Source organism: Cucurbita pepo, chromosome LG02, assembly GCF_002806865.2.
Source record: "Cucurbita pepo subsp. pepo cultivar mu-cu-16 chromosome LG02, ASM280686v2, whole genome shotgun sequence".
Lineage (NCBI taxonomy): Eukaryota > Viridiplantae > Streptophyta > Magnoliopsida > Cucurbitales > Cucurbitaceae > Cucurbita > Cucurbita pepo.
In genome coordinates this window covers 9,305,481-9,326,788 of record NC_036639.1, presented here as the reverse complement: position 1 = coordinate 9,326,788, position 21,308 = coordinate 9,305,481, and the positions used below count along the sequence as shown (strand labels likewise).

The window sequence follows — 21,308 nt, the reverse complement described above, 5'->3', positions numbered from 1 at the left end:
CTAATGAAAAGAAAGAAAGTAGGAAAAGATGTGTAAAATTAGGTATTAATTGAATGATGTTATGATATGAAGCCCTTTCCCTCACTCACTCACTCTTTACAACAAACAAATTCCCCACCCTAAGTATTGTGGCAACAACTACACAATCAATCCTCTTTCTATGTATCCCCCCTCCCTCCCCTGTGACCCTTATCAACAATTACCTCTTCTCTTCTCTTCTCTTCTCTTCTCTTCTCTTCTCTTCTACTTTTGGGGTATATTTAATTTTCAAACCTTATTGTAGCTTCTTATATTATATACAACGCTACTATTAATATTTCATGGTTCATTCTTCTTTACACACAAAAGTGCAGCACTCACAGTTTGAGAGACCACAGCCTTCTTCTACCTTTGATGATGCTCTACCAAACTTGCTTGGATTCTTTTAAAGCTCATCATAACTCTTATTCGTCTTCGCCTTTCTAAAAGCCTGCTGGATTTGTCTCTCATGCTCTTTCAGCATGTCTTCAATAATGCTTCCTCCTGCAGGCACTAACGGTCCCGAGTAATGTATTCTGTTCTTTTGCACATATCCCTACATGTCACATGTTCAAAGTAGGATTCAGGGACTAAAATACAGTTTTATGGTTCTAATAGAATGAGAAAGAGACTTGTGTTCATACCATTCCAGAATCTTTAGTACACACTCCGTCCTCCTTCGTAAGCGAAGAGGTTGCCGAATCGCCCACTGTCTGATGCATCTGAGATTTCTGTGTCCTCAAATCTGCACAATTTCTTGATGCCCCGGTGGGCTTACACCATGAACTTGCAATAGTCGGGTGCACCATAGATGTTGAGTGGGTGTACCGACTCTGAGCAACTCGAGGAGGCTCACCGTCCTCTTGAGGGTTGTATTTCATACTCATCTTTTTAGCAATCGGGTGTACCTGCAGTTTTTGTCCATCAGAAAGGTATGTTCTTGAGTGAATACTGCTTTTTTCAAAACTATTTTTTATACAAACACAATGTGTTTGGTTTCATGAGAAGCTATAAAAGTGTTTTTTTTTCACAATTTTATTAAAAAGTACACTCCCAAATGTCATCATAAACTCAAGGACAAGTAGTTTCCAATTTGTGACATATACCTTAATCGTATAGTCTCCTTGAGTGTTGAACTCGGGAGTCGGAGCAGCCTTGTTGTCTCTCAAGCCCCTTCTTACTGATTCGGGATGATGTCCCTTCACAGCTTCTGCTTTTCTCCTGAAATTAAGTAAAGTTGTATCTATAATGATAGCCCCAAAAGGTAACTAGTAGCCTTAAGTATGTTTGGCAAAATATAACGAAAAAGAAAACTAAACAAAAACTCAAATGAAGACCAATAGAGAAACGATTATCCATACTTTCTTTCTTCTTCATTCCGGAGCTTTGCATCGAATTCCTTGCTTGGAGGATATTTTGGTAAGCTTGAAGGGTCACAAGGGAGAGGTTCTGTTCTGAAAAACTGCAAAATTCACAAGAAAGAACACATAAAAAAGAAGCACTTTTTATTTCAACTCTAGCCAGGAGAAGACAATAGTGAAGCGGGTTAATGCACAAGGTCCTAACTCTTAAACATACAAAAGGAAACTGAAAATACCTCACTTCTGAGAACTTCGGTAGCGGATCCTCTGTGCTCTGGTTCAATAGCAAGTAGTTTATTAACAAGAGCCAGAGCTGGAGGAGGGAAACTTTTGAATGTTTCAGAAATGCAGCTTTTATAACGGTGTTGAGGTTTGAAGCTGGTTGAAAGTGGCAACTTTGTTCTCCGCCAGAACTCCTCAGACGGTGAACCACAGAGCTTAAAAATTTTGTGCATTTGTTCCACCTGATAAGAAATCCACAATTTAACTTCCAAATGATTCTTGTAGTGATCTATTGTTTTCTCTTATTTTCCTAAAGATTACACGAAAAAGAGTTTCGTTGATAAAAACCTCTGTTCTTCCCGGCATAATAGGCTTTCCAGCAAATAGTTCAGCAACGATACAGCCACAGCTCCAGAGATCTATGGCGGGTCCATATTCAGTAGCACCAAGCAAAAGCTCAGGTGCCCTGTACCACAATGTCACCACCCGACTGGTCAATGGCTGCTTTTGATCAGGTTGAAAACAGGTAGCTAGACCAAAGTCTCCAATCTTGAGCACACCATTATCGTCAATGAGAAGATTTGAACCTTTGATATCTCGGTGCAGAATTCCTCGACTATGACAGTGTTCGAGTCCTTGCATCAATTGTTGCACATAACATTTAATCTGCAGCATATAACAACACATATCAATATCAATGGTTTCAGTTATCAGTTCCTTCAGATATCAAACATCATGGTCAGTTCGATGGCTCAATAGCTCAGTTTGAATAAGCATTCATTTTCATAATGGTTCGAGTTGAAATGCTATAGAGAAGCTTAGGAAATACCTGAGCCTCAGAAAACTTATGTCCAGGAGCTGAAGCAAGGCCTGCAAGGTCATGGTCCATGTACTCGAAAACAAGGTGCAAGCTACCCGACATTTTGGAAGTAACTAAACCCTCAAGCTTCATAACATTTGGATGATCAAGTTTACGCAAAATATAGATTTCCCTGGCCATAAAACGGACACTTTCTCGATCCATATTTACAAATCTCACTTTTTTCAATGCCACAGTTTTTCCAGTTTCAAGGTCTCGGGCTTTATATACACTGCTGTAAGTTCCCTGTCCAATCTGCATATAAGAAAGAACACAATGAGATGATTGACACATTTCGATATGAAAGACACATGCTGTTCAATAGATACAAATAAGAAGCATTAGAGTCATATGATTCTAAAGAATTTAAGTCAAAAAGAGAACAAAATGAGTGGAACGAACTTTTTCTAACTTCTCAAAGGAGTCAATCCGGCGGGGAACCCACCCTTTAATGGCTTCTCCAGCAACAGAAGCTAACCATGAAGGCCATCCAGCCATCACATATTCAGCTTCTGCAACTTTAGACAAGCTAGCTAACCTAAAAATGTCGGGCTTTCTTCCAGCTGCCGAAGTATTATCTGCTTTTGCTTTTGCAGGCTTAATGGATTCATCGTCCTCCCTTGCTCGATGGACAGACCCTCCATTGGCCTTTGTTTTATGAACAGAACCTCCATTGGCCTTTGCTTTATGAACAGAACCTCCATTTGCTTTAGATGCCTGCCTTGACAACTTAATCTCTGACAACAAATCCTCTCCTTTAGAGGGAGAAGGAGCAACCAATTGAACTGATGATTTGTTCACATCTTTTCCCGTTCTAGACTCTTTCTGACTGCTATCTTCTGGTCCTGAGGAATCTCTTGAGCAAATGCAGCCCATACTTCCCCAAATTTTCCCAACGTTTATTCACAAACGTTTTCTACCATTGATAAGCCTTCATTTCCTGGGAAACCCCAAAGTTTCCCCTCTCTGTCAAAACACTCAAACCCGTTTCATCAATCTCCTAATTCTTCAACACTCAAAATAATCCTCAATCCCTTCGCATAATTTCCAACAAATTGCAGATTGAACCAACCATAAATCCCAGAATTCTCAACCTAATTTCCGAGAAATTCAAATGACAAATATACGGGAAGGAAAAATCAGGCACTCAATCCGCAAGAAACAAACAAAGAGCCTACCGATTCTAGAGATAACACAAGAACATTAAAACCTCAGATCAAAAGAACCCAGAGAAAGAGAAAAGGAGAGATTAATATTGCAATCGTTGAGGAGAAAATAGAAGAGAAGGAAAATAGGAAGAGAAAAAAAAAAAAAAAAAAAGGAAAAGGAAAAGGGAAAGTGGAATGTAGAATGTTGAAGCTGAATGTGATTAGGAAAAGGGAGGGAGAGTTGAGTGGGTAGTGATGAGATCCTATAAACGCGAAGGAGCAGGCATGTTTGGGGATTGACAGAGCGGGTAGGTTACCACCAGAGCTCTGTGTTTCCTTTATTTCTCCTTGTGTTTTATGAAAGATGAAAACAGAAATTGAATCGGAAGGGATGATAAGTAGATATTGGAAACAAAACAATAGAAAAGGATTGTTCAAACCTTCCATAGACAGTGAGGAAGAAGAACCGAAGATTGGTTTTCCTTCTCTGGGTGCGCGACTGCCGCAAGACGTGCATTGCAGTACTGTCGTGCTCAAATCGTTAGTCCTTGCAAAAATGGCGAATTCTTTTAACTGATTCTAATGGCTGCCTCTCTATTCTTAGAACATTCATATTCTATTTCTACCCTTTCCTTTTCATCATCTAACTGAATTTTACATTTTTTTTTTTTTTAAATCATTTCAATTACAAATTTCTCTTTTACCTTTAAAACTTCTAAATTTTCAATTTTTTTATTTAATGCTTTGAATTATTTTATATTTTTTTTTTTAAATATTCATATTTTGTGTGTTTAATTTTTTTTTTTTAAATAGATTTACTATTTAAAAACTTTAAAAATTAGAAGAAAAACAAGACATTTTAGTTGCTTTTAAACTTCTACATTTATGAATTCGTTGGGATCTAAAATGAGTCTCTAGTGAACCTAGTGAACCTCTCAATAGGATTCGAACCCATATGAAGTAATTCTTCAATTTCTTCTAGAAAAAAATTCTTCAATTTCTTCTAGAAGCGGCTTCTCACGTTCCGTGAAGGACATTGAGGAATATCCAGAAAAGCATTTAGGGAATTGGTCATTTAGGGAATTGTTTGAAGAAAGGAAGGATCCCAAAGAATCAATCTTTCTTTTAGTTGTTGAATCTCTCTTTGATTGATCAATGTGTGATATTCCGAATCCTCAAATATTTATCCGACAAAAAAAACTTGAAAATCAAGTTGGTTTTAGAGTTTTCAAGGTCGGTAGAAGCTTTAAAACAATTCATTTATAGATTTTCTAGTCATGATTTTTGTGAAAATTTGGGAGCTACACTACACTCCACCAATTGAGCCCAAAACGATTCCTCCACCTTCATAGAAACGTTTCTAATAAGTTTTCTCCAGACCTCGAGGGTTCAAAATGGCTAGATCACATCCCCCAATTCGAGTTTATGAAGTTCATATTCGGAGGAAGAGTTGAAATTCGATTCCGGCCTTGCACACATAATATGGAGGCCAAAGATTATTTGTGTAGAAGTGCTCAAAACCAAAAGAGTTACCGAATAATAAAAATTGGAGAAGAAAAGAAAATGGGCCTAAAACTCATTAAGAAGAAATTATATGCAGCTATTGACTCACGAACTAGAACCTGTGACCTTTAAAATTGGAGAGCAGTAAGAGTTATCGAGTGACCCTAGATTAGTCAGGTTATCGAGTCATATTAGATTTAGGTTAAAAATGTGAAGGAGTCGGTGTCCAAATTTATAGGAATCAAAACAGACATATTATTAATTCATGGCATTCTAAGTACAGAGGTTTGTAGGATAAAATGAAGAAAGGTTGAAGAAAAATGAATTAGGCACGCCCAAGAAGAAGATTGGCTATAACCAAGATGATACTACAAATATCTTCCACAGTCTTCCCGTTGCCAGACAGCGCCGATGGGTCCTTCGGCGGCTGCGTGAAGCTGTCCAGACAGTCGCCGGCCTCCGTCATGGCTGCAGACGCCTTAATGTTGACGCCATTGTAGTCACCTTCCCCCAAGTCGTTCTTCCCATCCTCGATGTCGCCGGCGGCATCGTCATACTGTTCAGCACAGGTGGCATATCGCTCTTTAAGCTTGGGATCGGCTGCCTTGGACGCCAGGGACTGGGCGAGGGCACGAGTTTTAGCAACCTTGTCGTGGGCGAGGTTGAGGGTGAAGGTGGCCAGCCCTTTTAGGTCTGTAGTGCCAGCAGATTTCAACACGTTAAAGCAAAAAGAAGTGTTTCTAGTTTTCTTGCAGATGGTGGAAACGATGTCATCTTGGGAAGCCGCTTGCATGGGCACCATCCCATTGAAGATCAGTACTAAAAGGACAATCCTAAAGACGGCAAGAAAACTAGAAGATGCCATTTTTTATTTTGATTTTTCTGTCTGTTTTGCTCAATTAATCCGTAGGGAGGGTTCACATATTTATACACTCACACATATTCCTTTTAATAGCTTTCACGTTAGAATTTTAAGTAAAACGCTATTAAAAGAAAAACGAACAAAAATAGACAGAATAGGTTAAGCTTTTTTCTCTCTAAACCCAATCACAAACTTGGCTTAGTTATCATGCACTTTTTTAGACAATACACGGTCTTGCTCCATGTGCCACTCTCGTGTTAACCTCGACTGACTACACATGAGAGTCATAACTTTACTCTCTTCTTAGTAAGATTATAACCGTTCTTCTCTGCTTAAACTAATAATATTTATTTTACAAAAAAAAAAAAATCAAGGTCATTAATGTAATATTCAACAATATGTTGTTGACATAAAAGAAGATCGTATNATAAAAGAAGATCCGGTTCAATAAATAACCTAAAGAATATATAGTATATGAATAATGCTAATACGTGGATAAATATTTGTTTTGCCAATGTTTTTTTGTTGGCATCACGAAAAGTAGTCCTTACCATTATTACGTGTTTTGACGTGAGAAATGTGAGTCAATAAACTCGAATTGGTTAAAATAAAGGATGTGGGAATCATGTATTGAGAAGTTAGTAAGTCAATAAGCTCGAGGGTTAAAATCATTGGATGTTGAGAAGTTAGTAATCATGTAACATTTTGGCGGAATCACGAGATAACGGAGACCAACCTCAACCCACAATTTCCTGCAAGTTTGTTAGAGGCAATCATGAGATAACGGAGACCAACTTCAGTCACAGACTTAGAAATTATGTGACTTAGAAATTTTTTGGAATGAGCAAACTACTCCATAAGGTTTTTTTTTTTTAGGACTTGTCTTTCTTTATGACACATAAATAGCTTTTTTCAAGAGCTTAAGGTGTTTTTGGTGTATGGGCTAGTACTAGCACTATTTTATGGTTCAAGCATGGTGTACAACGATGCCTCGAGAAAAGGATTGGGGTTGCGTGTTGACGTTGATGAAAAAATGATTGTATACAGCTCCTAATAGCTTAAGAAATATGCCCGTAACTACCTAACCCTTAATTTGTTGTTAGCAAATATGGTGTTCACGTTAAAAATATGGCGACGTTACAAGGTACACGTATTTACTAACCATAAGAGCCTCAAGTATCTTATTCAGATAGAAAGAGTTGAACATGGGACAAAGGAGATAGTTGGAGTTTGCGAAGGATTATGATACCAAGAATCCTTTATCACCCATATAAAGCTAACATTAGTGGCCGATGTGTTGGGTAGAAAGACAACTCACTCTTCTAGCATGTCATTTTCGGTGCTCCAAATCTCTAAAAGTTCTACTAGATAGTCATAATTCTAGTCATTTTGGGCTTAGTATGGAGTAGAATAGTCAAAAGATCACCTTCCATGCACCCTCACGTGCCCCATGCGTGATTGGAAAGGCTTCTATGCGCAATTCCACTCGCAACGGGCTCACATGCAAATACCTCGGCCAGTCATTGCTTACCCTTAATTAAGCATAAGTTAACATAAACTCCCAAAAAAATTCACTACTTGACACGCATCCCACTCACGACACAAGTGTTCTTAGCTTTGAGTCTAGGTGAACGTAAGGCATTAGTATTTTCTTATTTTTTCTTGGCGTGGCATGTGTACTCCGAAAGCACACCTTCAAGTCTCGCAAAATATTGCCTCATTTATTTTCCTTCAATTAACGTAGGGTCGGCACATGTCCTTCCACCTCCATGAGCGCTTAGTTTTAATCCACCCCAATGCACGTGCACCCAAAATTTTCAATTTTTCCTAATTTCTTTCAATTTCTATATATTTTTCTACAAAACTCGATTGGCTTCTTAAAAAAAATTCGAAGTTTTTAAATCCAACAAAGTTAATTTCATTCAATTTCATTTAGGGTAAAAAAAAAAAGATAAACACATTTAAAGTAGGGGCAGTTTCTTAAAACTTACGGTTCTTTGACCTTGAATGGAACTCCAATTGTTAAGTACCTTCTCTCTAAAAAATAGTAGCTAAAAAACTCATAACTCTTACACGGTGGCAAGTGTAGGTGGTAGTGCCAATCTGTACGTCACTAGTCCTATTTTTTTTTTAGGATCTCAAAGAGACTTACAAATCTTGTGTAACTTTGGGAAAGACATGATCACCCATAACAAACTCAAGTTCCTTTCTACGAGTGTTTTCGTAGTGTTTTTGCACGCTCCGTGCCTTCAGTATTCTTTAATTGATTTTTTGCACTGCTGCGTTAATAATTCAAACCAACTCCGGCCCTTGAAGTTGTTGCTCACCTACCTCTTCCTAGAATATAGAAGTTTGACACTTACACTTGTATAGAGTCTCTAAGGGTGCCATCTACATAGTCACATGTAGCTATTATTATAAGCATACTCCATTGTGTACAAGTGTTCATCCCAACAACCAGCAAAGTCTATAACACAGTCCTCAACATGTCCTCTAGAATCTAGTTCAGCCTCTCAATTTATCCATCCGTATGTGGATGAAAAGTCATACTTAACCTGAGTTACATGCCCAACACCTTATGTAGACCCTTTTAGAAGTGCAAGGTGAACCTTGTTTCCTAATCTCACTTTCTGAAAATTGGAATACCAGGTAGATGGACTATCTCGTTAACATACAACTGAGTCTACCTGTCCACTTGGTATGTGATTTTTCTACGAATGAAGTGAGTTGTCTTGGTCCACCTATCTTCAAATGACCCAAATGATTGTGAAATTATGCTTGGTGTTTGAAAAATCCAAGATATAGTCAATAGTCGATTTATTTACGTATTGAAAAGTCAGACATTGACCTACCCACTCAATTATTCTTCCTTCCTTGCAGATATATTTATCTATTGAAAAGTAAGACCGTGACCTACACGCTCAATTATTCTTCATTTCTTGCCATTGGTAACTAGTCTTTAAGCCTTCATTCATCTTCATACTTTTAGGGATACTTTTAGGGTAGAACGTATAAGTATTATACGGACTTCAGTTATAATATCTTTCCAAATTTTCTCATCCTATGGTATGCATAGGCGGGCTTGCCGCAACAAATTGTCTATCTTACGAGACGTAAACCCTTTTGGCCTATCAGTCTCTTACTATTCCCAGATCTTTTAGAGGTACGTATCAGTCTTCTCAAATTTTGAAGCGAACTAAATGCATAAATTACAATTAAATTGAACCAAACTCGATCACAATAATAATAATAATAATATATTTATAATTCCTATTTCTTCTTCAATTGAAGGGCTTCCATATCTTTATTGACCAGCAAATGAATAGCATCCACAAATTAAATATCAGACCAATGGGTAAACAACAGCCACAATGTCCTTAAACAATATCTATAATTAATGTTTCTTATTCTAGTACCAAACTCTATAACTTGGTCGTATTTACACCACAAAGATCAATCAGCTCAGCCATGGCAAGTAGGCTTGAGGAAGAAGCTCCCAACCAAATTGGAAATGGTAGAGAAGATCAGAACAAGGAGGAGACTTGGCAGAAGAGAGATAGAGAGTATCTGTTGGTAGTAGTAACATTCATGGCAACCGTTGCTTTCCAAGCCGGGGTGAGCCCTCCCGGTGGTGTCTGGCAACAAGATGATAAGAACTCGAGGTATGTAACAATAGAGGGAAGAGTTAGAAAAAAAAAAAAAAATCTTATAAATACTCATCAGATGTATGCTCTATTAATAACTATGAATAAAATTGAAAAATACCGTAATTAATGTTAATTTTTTTTTGTGACTAAATTGGGTGCCCACAAGTATTGTAGCAGGGACATCGATAATGGCCACAAAATTCCCAGTTGAGTTCACCACATTCATCGTTGGCGTAACAGTGTGCATGATAGTTTCAATGTTGCAATTCACAGTGCTGTTGAATGAGTTGCCAAGCGACACACCCTCACTTTCGAGGAAATATCTGTACTACACTTTGTTCTTCGCATTAGGCAGCATGCTCTCGTCTTATGTGTCATCGGTAAAAGCTTATACGCCGGAGCCGATGATACCCCGGGCCGTCACTGTTCTTGCGTTTTCTATTGGCACTGGTATTGTTTTAGTGGGGATTTCATTGTTCAAACAGAAGATACAACAGAAGATACAGGAGAGACGTATGCATTAACTGTTCACTGAAATTTATGTAGTACTCTAAATATATGTTTTAATCTCCATTATTATTCAACTCCTATAATTTATAAAGTTTTTATTGAATTATAATTTAAAACAGATCTTCACAATGGTATGATATTGTCCACTTTGATCATAAACTCTCATGACTTTGTTGTGTGCTCCAAGAGACCTCATACCAATTCAGATAGTATTCTTCGATTATAAACCATGATCATTCTCTGAATTAGACGATGCCCATGTGGGACTTTTATTTTCCTCGGATAGGTGGAACCCAAAAAATAGTTATTTAAAATACTTTTGTGACACTGCATATTTTTAGCTAGAGGTATTTTTTTATTTTCTTTTTACTGTGAGTTAAAATAAATACTAAAGGCACAAAATTTATGACCCTTAAAGTTTAATTGGATTATGAGGTCGTAATTAACTTTGGCTAAAATGAATCGCACTCTTTTTGACAACAGAACGACGATTGTGCGACACTTATTTTAATCCAGTGTCTCCATTGTTTGTCTCTTACATGAAGCTTTCCTCAAGTTAGCTTCTGCTATTTCAAGAGTTTATTAAGCTTCTTGTGGATTAATATCAGTAGCCTTCTCGGCATCATTTACTAAAAAAGTGACCTTATTATTGCCTATTCTAGCAAAACCACCTATCACAACCATCGTTAACCATCTGTCATTAGCTGTAAGACTAATACGTATTCTCAAAATATTAATATCTACACATGTGGCAATAGGTGTGTGATTTGGTAATACAAGTCCATTGCGTAAAAATCGTATTTTGAGGACAATCTGAACATACAGTCGGGCCTCGGGCCACAGTTTGAGGAAAAAAGTTTTAGAAAATGTGGACGAAAAAAATCATTGAAAGTGAGTTTGAAAGAAAGAATTGTGAAAGTCAAGAGCACTTACAATACTTGGTTGAGAAAGGTTTGATGACTACTTGGTTCCCAGTATAGTACATTTTGATGCGGTTCGGGTTTGACAGGAGTAAACATGATTTTGTCAAATGATCATAAAACAGAAAATGTAATAAGAAAGTAATACGACATGAAAGTAAGTAGAAAGGTTTTGGCATGTCAAGAGCATGCGGCCATGAGCAATATGTCCTAGACAAGAATGACAGTGAGATCCTCCCCCACCTCATTGGTTGATGCCCTTGTCAACCAACTAAGTTCAAAATTCGCTATGTGGGTCATGGCGGAGTCTAGATTTTTGGCGCTCAATTTGTTTTCTATATTGGGAGGTTTTTCCATCTGACAAAAAATTCTTGAACACTCTGGATAGACCTTCTAACTTTCTCAACTCTGTCAGCTAGGATCACTTTGACTTCTTTGTTGTCTTTCTGTTTAAGGTCTAATCTAGGTTTTACAATGATATTGCGGCCGTCCTAGTTTAGATTGGGGAGGTAAGGCTTTAGATTGCTCACATGGATTACTGTTTAAATTTTCATCCGTGGGCAATGCCACCGTGTAAAATTTAACTTCTTCTTCTTCTTTTTTCTTTTCTTTCTTTTCTTTTTTTCTTTTTTTTTTTCTTTTTTTCTTTCTTCTTTTAGACAAGCCTCTAGTCCTTTGTGCCGGAGAGATTGATCTGTTCTAGAATCAACTTGATGAGTCCTTGGTCTTCTACTTAAAATGAGATGGGACGATTCTTCCTGTTTGCCATTTTTTCGTGTGGTTGAAATTTCTTTCTAAGTAAGCCTAAGTTATATTTGTCGTCGGCTTCCATTTGTGAAGTTTTAGGCTTGAGGAGTCTTCCCGAGATGGTTAATGATATGGCATAGGGATGACTCACATTTTCAAAGGGGTTCCTCCTAATTGATAAACTAGTTTGGCAAATAAAGCAGAATTGGACCATGCATCCAATTTTTTTTTTGAAATGCCTCAACGAAGTGTCTAAATATTCTTTCAGCAAAGAGTTGAATCGTTCAGTCTATCCATCGGTCTAGAGATGGTAACTCGAGGAGATGTTCAAAGTTGTCCCCAAGAACTCGAATTACTACGTCCAAAACGTCTTGATAAATATGTTTGAAGAATAGTTGGTCAGCCAATTCGATTGAACATATCTTGAGCATGAGTACGAACACGATATATTTCAAGAATCAGTCTACGATGACCTAACTTCATGTTTGCCAACCTTTGGGATGTGTGTAAGGAAGGCTAGTGACACACTTTTCCAAGGTCTTGTCACCACTAGCAAGGGTTCGAGGAGTCCTGAGATCTTGGCGTTTTCAACTTTGCGCTGTTGGCAAATGAAGCATTTCTTGGTGTACTATATTATTTCATATCTCACATATTTTGTCAAAAGTACCCCTTCTTCGCTTAGGCATATGTTCACTACCATCCTGGGTAACGGATCCATAAGGTATTATGACATTTTTGGATAAATTTCTTCCTTAGCTCGTCCGCTCTTGGTAAATTTTAATTAAATGTTTGAAAATAAATAAGTAGGTGTTTTATGAATTAACATTTTATTCTTATTAAAACAAAAATTTGAATAAATGATCGGAACCCACCCAAGCTAAAAAATTTATGGTTGGGTTCATTGTTTAATAAAAGTTGTTTTAACGAAAAATAGGTAAAACATGAGCAATTGGGTTTAGTCTAATAAAATGTCCCAAGCTAACCCATTTAACCAACAAACACTCTCAGACTATTCTCGTGAAAGTACTAACAAATTTTCTAAACTTTCTTCTCAAGGGCTCCACCTTACATTGATTTTGACTCTCTTGGCTCTCAACATTAGTTTTGCACGATGCTCCACCTTACAATTCAATCCATTCGTTGGACGTTTATGATTTGGACAAATTATTCAATCAATTCGAGAATCAACCGTAAATTAGACTTCCACAACATCTAAAAATAACAAATGTAACTTTATAGGTTGTTAGCAATATGTACAGTGTAAATGGAGTCTCCGCTACCGTTTCCACTCTAGTACCCATACCGTCGAGTTTCCAATCTGATTCCGTACTAGTTAAAGTATTGTAATTAGGTGTCTCGACTTTGTGAAAACGGTCAAAGGTCTCTTGAACAATATCACTGAGGTGTAAACCCATTCTTGAGATGGGTGCATGGGATCAAGTAGGTTAATCCAATAGTTGGCCAGCACACAAGGGTCGCTTCCCCCAAAGGTTGGTGACTTTATGGCTTTGTGGGAGGGTCCGCCAACTAACCTCCCATAAATGATGTTAGACTAGAAGACATATTACTGTCCAATCAAAACTTTAAAAGTTTTTTTTACCCTAAAGATGAAATTTATCACCCCTAAACTCACAACACTAGAATTAGGAGACCACTTCCTCGAACCCAGAATAAGTCCATGAGCAACTAGATAACCACATAGAACTTTGAAGCACTTCAGATGCTCAAATAGTAGTAGAGACCGGGCTTAAACTTATTAGAGCCTGGAGAAAAGTCCATGGATACCTATTAGGATGAGGATGCGAGCCTATGAGTAGATTGGTTGCTGAGTTTTTTTTTTACTTATCCCTTTTCTTCTTTTTTTTTTTAGATATTTGTAGGTTGACAATCCGGGTAGGGAGCATTTGAGAGATGCTTGGTCATAAACGGTTCATTCTAAAGTGTTACTCATATTCCTATTTTGAATCTTCTGTATTTAGTTTTGTAATTGTATCCCAAATTAGTTTCTCCATAATAAATTATGACCGTGATTCATTTAACTCTCAAATCTCATTAAATTGTTAACTATTTAGTAGTTTCACTTGGAACCAACATATTAAGCAACCACCCAGGCCACTGCTAGTAGATACTGTTCTCTTTCTGCTTTTCTTTTGAGCTTCCCTTCTAAGTATTTAAAACGTATTTTTTAGGGAGATGTTTCCACACCCTTGTAGCAGGTGTTTCGTTCTCCTCCCGAACCAATGTGGGATCTCACAACTCCTCCTTCAGGCTCGATCATGGGTGTAATGGACGACGAAGACTACTCCAATTATCCGCACTAAAGTGGAAAAATAGTTAGATTGGTTGAGCTTAACTCTTCACATACATGACGAACAAAGAAATCAAAGGTTTTAATCCTTTTACCTACGAAGCTATTACAGATTCCAAGAAGAAAGAATCCCAATTAATGATGTAGCCGAAGCCAAGTTCATTTTACAAAAAAATAAATAAATAGATTTCCTTAAAAGGAGGGCTTGAACCCTAACCGTCACACACTCTAACCAATTGAGATATTCCAGCTAGTTGCATCTTTTATTTTAATTAATTAATTTAATATTTAATTTTATTCGGGGTCAAAAGCAGCATTGGTAAGCTTCAATGGGACACTGAGATTTGAAGTGAAAGATGATGATGCTAGGATGACAATTGCAACACATGGTCGGATAAGAACAAAAATTAGCAGAGGCAAGTTCATGGTACAAGGAGGCCTTGCATTCCAAAAGAAGGAAGAACAACGGCTCCAGTGGAGATGCTGGTTGATTTTCGTAATTCGGGTCCATGTAAGTAGAGACCGGATTTGAGGGGCTTGCAAAGTTGATCGTGTCAGAGGCATGTCGAGGCAATTTACGACGTATTCGTGCTACACAGGATGTTCTCACCTTCAATATAATAAAATAAGGCATAAGTATTCAAAACTGTTAGCGCCTAATGTTAACTAATTAAAGGAAAAACCATGAGTATGTATTTCAAAAATACTATTTTTAAAATAATAATAAAATAAAGAAGAAAGTGGACGAGCAGATACTCAAAATGAATAATATCATATCATTGTAGAGTTAGATTGTTCCTATCGAAAAGTTCAAGAACGGAAGAAGTATGATTAAAAAAAAAAAGTTTAATTGTTCGAGGTTGAGTTGGAAAAATATTACTATAAGATTCTCTAATTTCCTCGTCGACATTGACATCAGTTGCGCCTTCAGCCGTGGTTCTTAGAGCTTAATGCTATGTGGCATAGGATTATTATGTGTATGCATACTATTTATCTAGTAATCCCAAGTATATGGCAGAATAAATCTAGTCATATTATACATTGAATAACTTTAGTATCCATAGTGAAGCAACTAGTCATATAGGTGCAAAGCAAAGGACAACCACCCCGACACATAGGCTACACATGGCCCAAAGCCTATGTGTGTGTCAAACCTGATTCTTGCACAAATTCTTCAAAAAGGGATTAAAGCTCTTGTATCATCCATCATATGTATGAGAATTTGGCACCTACGCATATGTATTCAAATACATTGAAGGCACTTTAAGAAATCATATGTTTGGATCTAAGTGGGTTTCAAATTGTAAAACCCAATACGAATCAAGTTCTTTATGAAAGCAAAAAAATTTCAATGGGAGGTTCCAAATGTTGTATAAATGCCACGACCAAAATGATGTTGGAGTTTTTGAAAGGTTAATATGTATGTATTATTGAAATTCTTAACGGCTTATAGATATTTTTATTAATTTAGTTTTTTTATATATATATTAATTTTGTCGATTTTGTTTATATGGTATATGATTCTTATACAAGTCTGACCTTAGCTTAGTTGGTAGAGTGGAAGACTATAGTGGTTGAAGAATCCCAAAGCCATCCTTGAGTCGCTGATTCAAATCCGATAAGTCGGTGTTTTTAAAAGTTTAATATGTATGTAATATCATTTTAGGTATTTTGTTGAATGATTTTTGAATTGATTCATTGCATATCATTTGCATGTTGACTGGTGATAATATTCCTGCAGTAGAGGGTGGGTTGGGTAGGTAGTAATTATTTTAGGTGATAGCATCACAACTTCTGGTGCAAAGGAGTTTTGAATTTATTGCACAACTAAAAGTTTATATGTGATAACAATTTAAAGTTGTAGGTCATAATATCCATGCAATTATTCACAACTATATATATATTTTTTTCTTTTTAACAAATGGAACAACCTGAATCCAATAAAGGGTTAGGTTCCGAATCCAATAAAGGTTAGGTTGTGAAAATTTTCGGGTTAGGTTGGGTTACCAATCCAACCAACCCGAACTTTTGGGTTGTTCCAAAAAATTCTCTCAACCCAACCCAACTCAATCCAACCCGACCCATGTACACCCGTAACTTATCTGATCGATTGGGTTTATGCCATAAAATCTCGTAGTTAATTATTTTATTTTTAATAATAATTTTGATTATTTTGTATGCAATTTAACACAATTTTTATATGATAAATCTAAGGTTATTAATGTAATTTTGAACCATATGTAGTTGACAAATGGGTGGATCATGTTCAAGAAATAATCTAATGGGTTTATGGTATATGGATAAAGTTTGGTGTACAATGGTGAGATTCTACATCGGTTGGAGAGTAGAACGAAACATTCCTTATAAAGGTGTGGAAACCTCTCCGTAACAGACGCGTTTTAAAACCATGAGATTGACGGTGATACGTAACGAGTTAAAGAGGACAATATCTACTAGTTGTGGGTTTGGGCTGTTAGAAATGGTATCAGAGTCACGCACCAGGCGGTGTGCCAGCGAGGATGCTGGGCCCCTGAGGGGGTGGATTGTGAGATGGCACATCAGTTGGAAAGGGGAACCATACATTCCTTATAAAGGTGTGGAAACTCCTCTATGTCAACGAGAACGCTGGGTCACAAGGGGGGTGGAGTTTGAGATCCTACATCGATTGAAGAGGAGAACCAAACATTCCTTATAAAGGTGTAGAAATCTCTCTGCGCCATCAAGGTGAATTGTGAGATCCCACATTGGTTGGAGACGGGAACCAAGCATGTCTTGTGGAAACCTCTTTGTACCAATGAGGTAGATTGTGAGATCTCACATCGGTTAGAGAGGGGAACCAAACATTCATTATAAGGGTACGAAAACCTCTTCGTGCCAACGAGGACGCTAGACCCCAAAGGGGGTAGATTGTGATTCAATAAGTCTACCCTTATATTAGTTTTAAGAATGATTGAGATTGTAAACCATTTGTAAAAATGCCACAACAAAATTCTTTGGTATCAATTGTTCTGACGGAAGCGGAGGCAAGATTGATCGTACTCACACACCCACAAATATAAATTAAACAAAGAGACACAAAGATTTACATAGTTCGGAAGTAAGAAATTTCCCTACATCCACGGGTGATAGCCAATCACTAACCAAAGTATTTACAAGTGTATCTCACACTCTCACACTACAAATTCTCTGTTACAAAGTTCTTCCCAATTGCCTCTCGTGAATACAAAATGACAATGACTCCACGTCTTAAAACAATGTTAGACAAACTTTTATATAAACATAGCAATACTAATTTCATGCATGAATCAAAGCAACACTAGCCTACATAAATCAAGATCATTCAAGTACCAATATGAGATAATGTACCAATATGGGAGATAAACCAAATGAATCCAATAGATTCATGAATCAAAGTGGGAAATGTACCAAAAGTATTAATGAACCAAGTCTTCAACAATCTCCACCTTGTCAGAAGATCTGCAAGAATAGAACTTATTTGGCTGCCACCAAGTCAACTAACTACTTATTCCCTCCAATGTTGATTAACTACTTCTTCCCTCCAATGTTGATCGGATCCAAGTAATGCTGGAACTTTTCACGAGTAACTACCTTTGTCAACGTATCCGCAAGATTATTAGCAGTTCCAATTTTCAATAAACAAATGTCCCCTTCATCAACAATTCTCGAACAAAATGAAATCGGACATCAATATGTTTGATACGAGCATGATGGACTTGGTACATTCGAAAAACAAATAGCACTCTGGCTATCACAAAACACTTCTATTTATTCGTTAGAAATAACTAAGTCACCAAACCATGCATCTAGGTTCTTTAAAAGCTATAGTGACTGTCATATGCTCTGCTTCAGTGGTAGACAATGCAATAGCAGACAATAATGTTGAATGCCAACAAATAGTTCCACAAGCTATAGTAGACAGATAACCACTAATTGATTGTTACTTATCAATCTCCACTTGTCTCTCGGAAGCAATTGACATATCATCAACATACAAGATCAAATAGATAAACAAACCACACAATTGTCAAATTGACTATGAGTGTACTTATGCTCCACCATGAAGTGATCAAAATTCATATACCATTGACGAGGTGGTTGTTTCAACCTATACAAAGATTTCTTCAATCTACACTACTCGAAAACCAACTCACTGTGTCATATATATTTCTTCTTTCAAATCTCCAGGCAAGAAAACAATTTTTATGTCAAGTTAGCAAGCTCAAGATTAAATTGAGGGACGAAAACCAACCAAATTTGAATGGATGGAGATATTCACAATTCTTGAAAGCATGATTTCCAAAAACAAATTCTCAAAACAAATAAGCAAGCTTACAATGAGAAACTTATCTTTGACAATTGATGCTGAGTTTGAGCATGTCCGGTGGTCGATGAGGTTAAGTCTTTCACTGTCATATTTCTTCTTCCAAATCTCCATGCAGGAAATTTTTTTTTATATCAAGTTAAGCAAGTTCAAGATTAAATTGAGTTACCCAATAAAATTTGAATGGATGGAGATAATCACAATTCTTGAAAGTATGTTTTCCAAAAACAAATTCTGAAAACAAATAAGCAAGTTTGCAATGAGAAACTTATCTTCGGCCATTGATGCTAAGTTTGAGCACTTTTAGTGGTTGATGAGATTAAATCTTTCACAATACCCCAAATGTCGAAACCTGGCTCTGTTGATACTAATTGTGGTACCCTAATGCCACAACCAAAATGCTCTAATACAAATTGTTATAGCGGAAGTGGGAACAAGATCAATCATACTCACACATCCACAAATATAAATTAAACAAAGAGCGAAGAAATTCAACTACATTCGGGTGGTAGCCAATCACTATAACCAAAGTGTTTATAAGTGTATTTATCTCACACTACAAAACTACAGAGTCTAGGCAAATATAAAATGGTACTAAAAATTAACAAAGAAATTTCACTAAATTCGGGTGGTAGCCAATCATTATAACCAAGAGCCTGTCTTACAAAGTTCCTCCGCAAATATAAAAAATATAAAATGGTACTAAAAACCAACAAATAACAAACCATGTTATTCAAATGGTCGCAAAATCGCTAGAAGGAGGGCTTGATCCGCTGACCTTGTGGTTAACTGCCATACGCCAATTGAGCATTTCTAGCCAATCGGCAACTTGGCCAAAGATTTAATTAGAAGAGTTCTTTAGGATTCGATACTGTATTTTTTTTTAATTTAATATTGAGTGAAAAATTTTACTGAGAAAATCTGTTATTTGAGTTGTGTTTATTGTTTGATTTAATGGGTTGCAAAAGCAATATGTTAAGCTTCAACGAGACATTGAGAGTTGAAGTGAAAGATGATACTGGAATAACACAGCAGAGGCGAGTTCATGGTAGAAGAAGGCCTTGAATTTCAAAAGAAGGAAGAACAAGAGGTAATACAACAACTCAGGTGGAGATGCTAGTTGATTTTTGTTATTCGGGTGTATGTAAGCCGAGATCGAGTTGAGCGTTCTGCAAAGTTCATCGTGTGACACACTAGCTCTTAAAGCATCCAGTTTACCACCATGGCAATAAGAAGAATCCTATTAGTAGTCGTGAATGATATCACCAAAGTCATGACCATTTCCAATTTCTTGTAGTACAACTCACTGATGTCAAGCTTGTCTCAATTTCGTTAGTGCCTTATCGAATTTAGAAATAGTTAGGGATCTCTAAACGAGACCTTAGTTCCATAAACTCGTCACAAGTGCTATGGACCATATAGGTAAACTCGGTAGTTAGTCAACACAGGAGGTTGCTCCCCCACTTCAGTGTGATGTTATGGTCTTGTGGAGGGGTTGCTAGCTAAGCTTGCACAAATGATATTCAGGTCTCATGACGCCATATCGTCTTTCATGTCAACAGGTTTGTTGAGGTTGCTCCTCTTCAACTTAGGATACCAATGATTCACTTCCTAATCAATATAAGCTGCTAAATAAGAAGATCATACAAGTTTGTTTACCGTAAAACTGAGTTAGGTCGTTCAGGTAATTGTGCAACACTAGGTTAGGTGAACAACCTCCAAACCTTTATTGGGTTTGTAATACACACGAAAACTGACTTAAGAACTTCTACACCATCTAAAAGCTTAGATAGTTATCGGAGCATTAGGTGTATGAGCTTATGCATGAACTTCTTAGAGTCCATATTAGGTGTAGAAGCTTATGCATGAATTTCCTAGAGTCCAAATTAAAGCTCATGGTAACTAACTAGATCATGGATGTTTAAAAGCCTACTCATAGGCTACTTACCAACTATTTTTATGCTCACCAGATATTACTTTTTTTTCTCAAGTGAACAGCTAATTGGTTGACGTGGGAAGCATTCGGGAGTTATGCGACCATAGAGGAAGGTCATTCCAGAGAGTCAGTTCTTTTGGTATTTTGGCTATAGTTTGTTTGGTATCTCCTACCTTGGTCCCCGATTTTATATTAATACTCAAACAATCCTTCCAAAATAATAAATATATTTGATTTTATCTTTTAATGTTGTGTTATTTTTAAATTTTCAAAATTGTTTTATCGTACCTTTCTTAACACATTCTTGTGATTCAAAAGTCTTTCTTAACACATTCTTGTGATTCAAAAGTCTAGATCATTAGACCAAAACGTTATGAACAATTTTCATGAAGAAAGCTTGGTAAAAAATGACTCCAATTCATCGAATCTAGTGGTGGAATATTGTTTTCTTTAACTTTCTTTCCAAAACCCTAACCTCTTCTTTTCTCTTTCTTTTTTCTTCTTTGTTTTCTTTATCCTCTCTTTTTTAACTGGCTTCATCATCCGGATGGTTCCATCGTAAGACCATAACCAAGACAATCAGCTTGTTATGCACCAGCTTCAAGACAATCATCCGGATGGTTCACATCAGCTTGTTTTTCTCGCCAAGTCGAATTGGGATTCTATTGACATTGTCCACTTTTAGCATAAACTCTCATGACTTTGCTTTTTGTTTCCGTAGCAAGTCTCATACCAATGAAGATGGTGTTTCTTACCTCTAAACCCATGATCATCTCTGTGGGACTACTGCTCCCAATAATCCTTAACATCCTCGTTCTGCTTTATATGTAAGAGGGACCTATCGAGTGTCTGAATGCTCACAAAGAGCGACTCTTTATGCCTTCCACATTAAATTTGGTGAATTCATTAGCTGAATATGAGATGA

General features: G+C 36.9%; 3 protein-coding genes across 5 annotated transcripts in view; 1 reads left to right on the top strand and 2 right to left on the bottom strand.

Moving 5' to 3' along the window:
• Positions 1 to 19: 19 nt before the first annotated feature.
• Positions 20 to 3,336, bottom strand: LOC111787622 (probable serine/threonine-protein kinase At1g54610). Its single transcript, XM_023667640.1, has 8 exons — positions 2,863 to 3,336; positions 2,431 to 2,715; positions 1,950 to 2,267; positions 1,616 to 1,843; positions 1,380 to 1,480; positions 1,125 to 1,239; positions 663 to 926; positions 20 to 574 (listed from the first exon to the last, which is right to left on the bottom strand). The coding sequence occupies exons 1-8, from the start codon at positions 3,334 to 3,336 to the stop codon at positions 425 to 427; spliced, it is 1,935 nt and encodes a 644-aa protein (XP_023523408.1). The 3' UTR covers positions 20 to 424.
• A 2,012-nt stretch (positions 3,337 to 5,348) lies between these two features.
• Positions 5,349 to 21,308, bottom strand: part of LOC111787822 (pectinesterase inhibitor-like) — a 20,938-nt gene continuing 4,978 nt past the window's right edge. Inside the window, exon 3 of the mRNA XM_023667881.1 lies at positions 5,349 to 5,919. Within this exon, the coding sequence (XP_023523649.1) occupies positions 5,437 to 5,913 (477 nt within the window). The 5' untranslated portion in view covers positions 5,914 to 5,919 and the 3' untranslated portion in view covers positions 5,349 to 5,436. The remainder of the gene's footprint in view (positions 5,920 to 21,308) is intronic.
• On the top strand, positions 9,403 to 10,264 carry LOC111787821. 3 transcript variants are annotated; one of them, XM_023667880.1, is made up of 2 exons: positions 9,403 to 9,635; positions 9,798 to 10,264. In XM_023667880.1, the coding sequence occupies exons 1-2, from the start codon at positions 9,442 to 9,444 to the stop codon at positions 9,829 to 9,831; spliced, it is 228 nt and encodes a 75-aa protein (XP_023523648.1). In that variant the 5' UTR covers positions 9,403 to 9,441; the 3' UTR covers positions 9,832 to 10,264. The 3 variants fall into 3 exon arrangements, with proteins under 3 accessions (XP_023523648.1, XP_023523647.1, XP_023523646.1); XM_023667879.1 differs by having other exon boundaries at positions 9,795 to 10,264; XM_023667878.1 differs by having other exon boundaries at positions 9,787 to 10,264.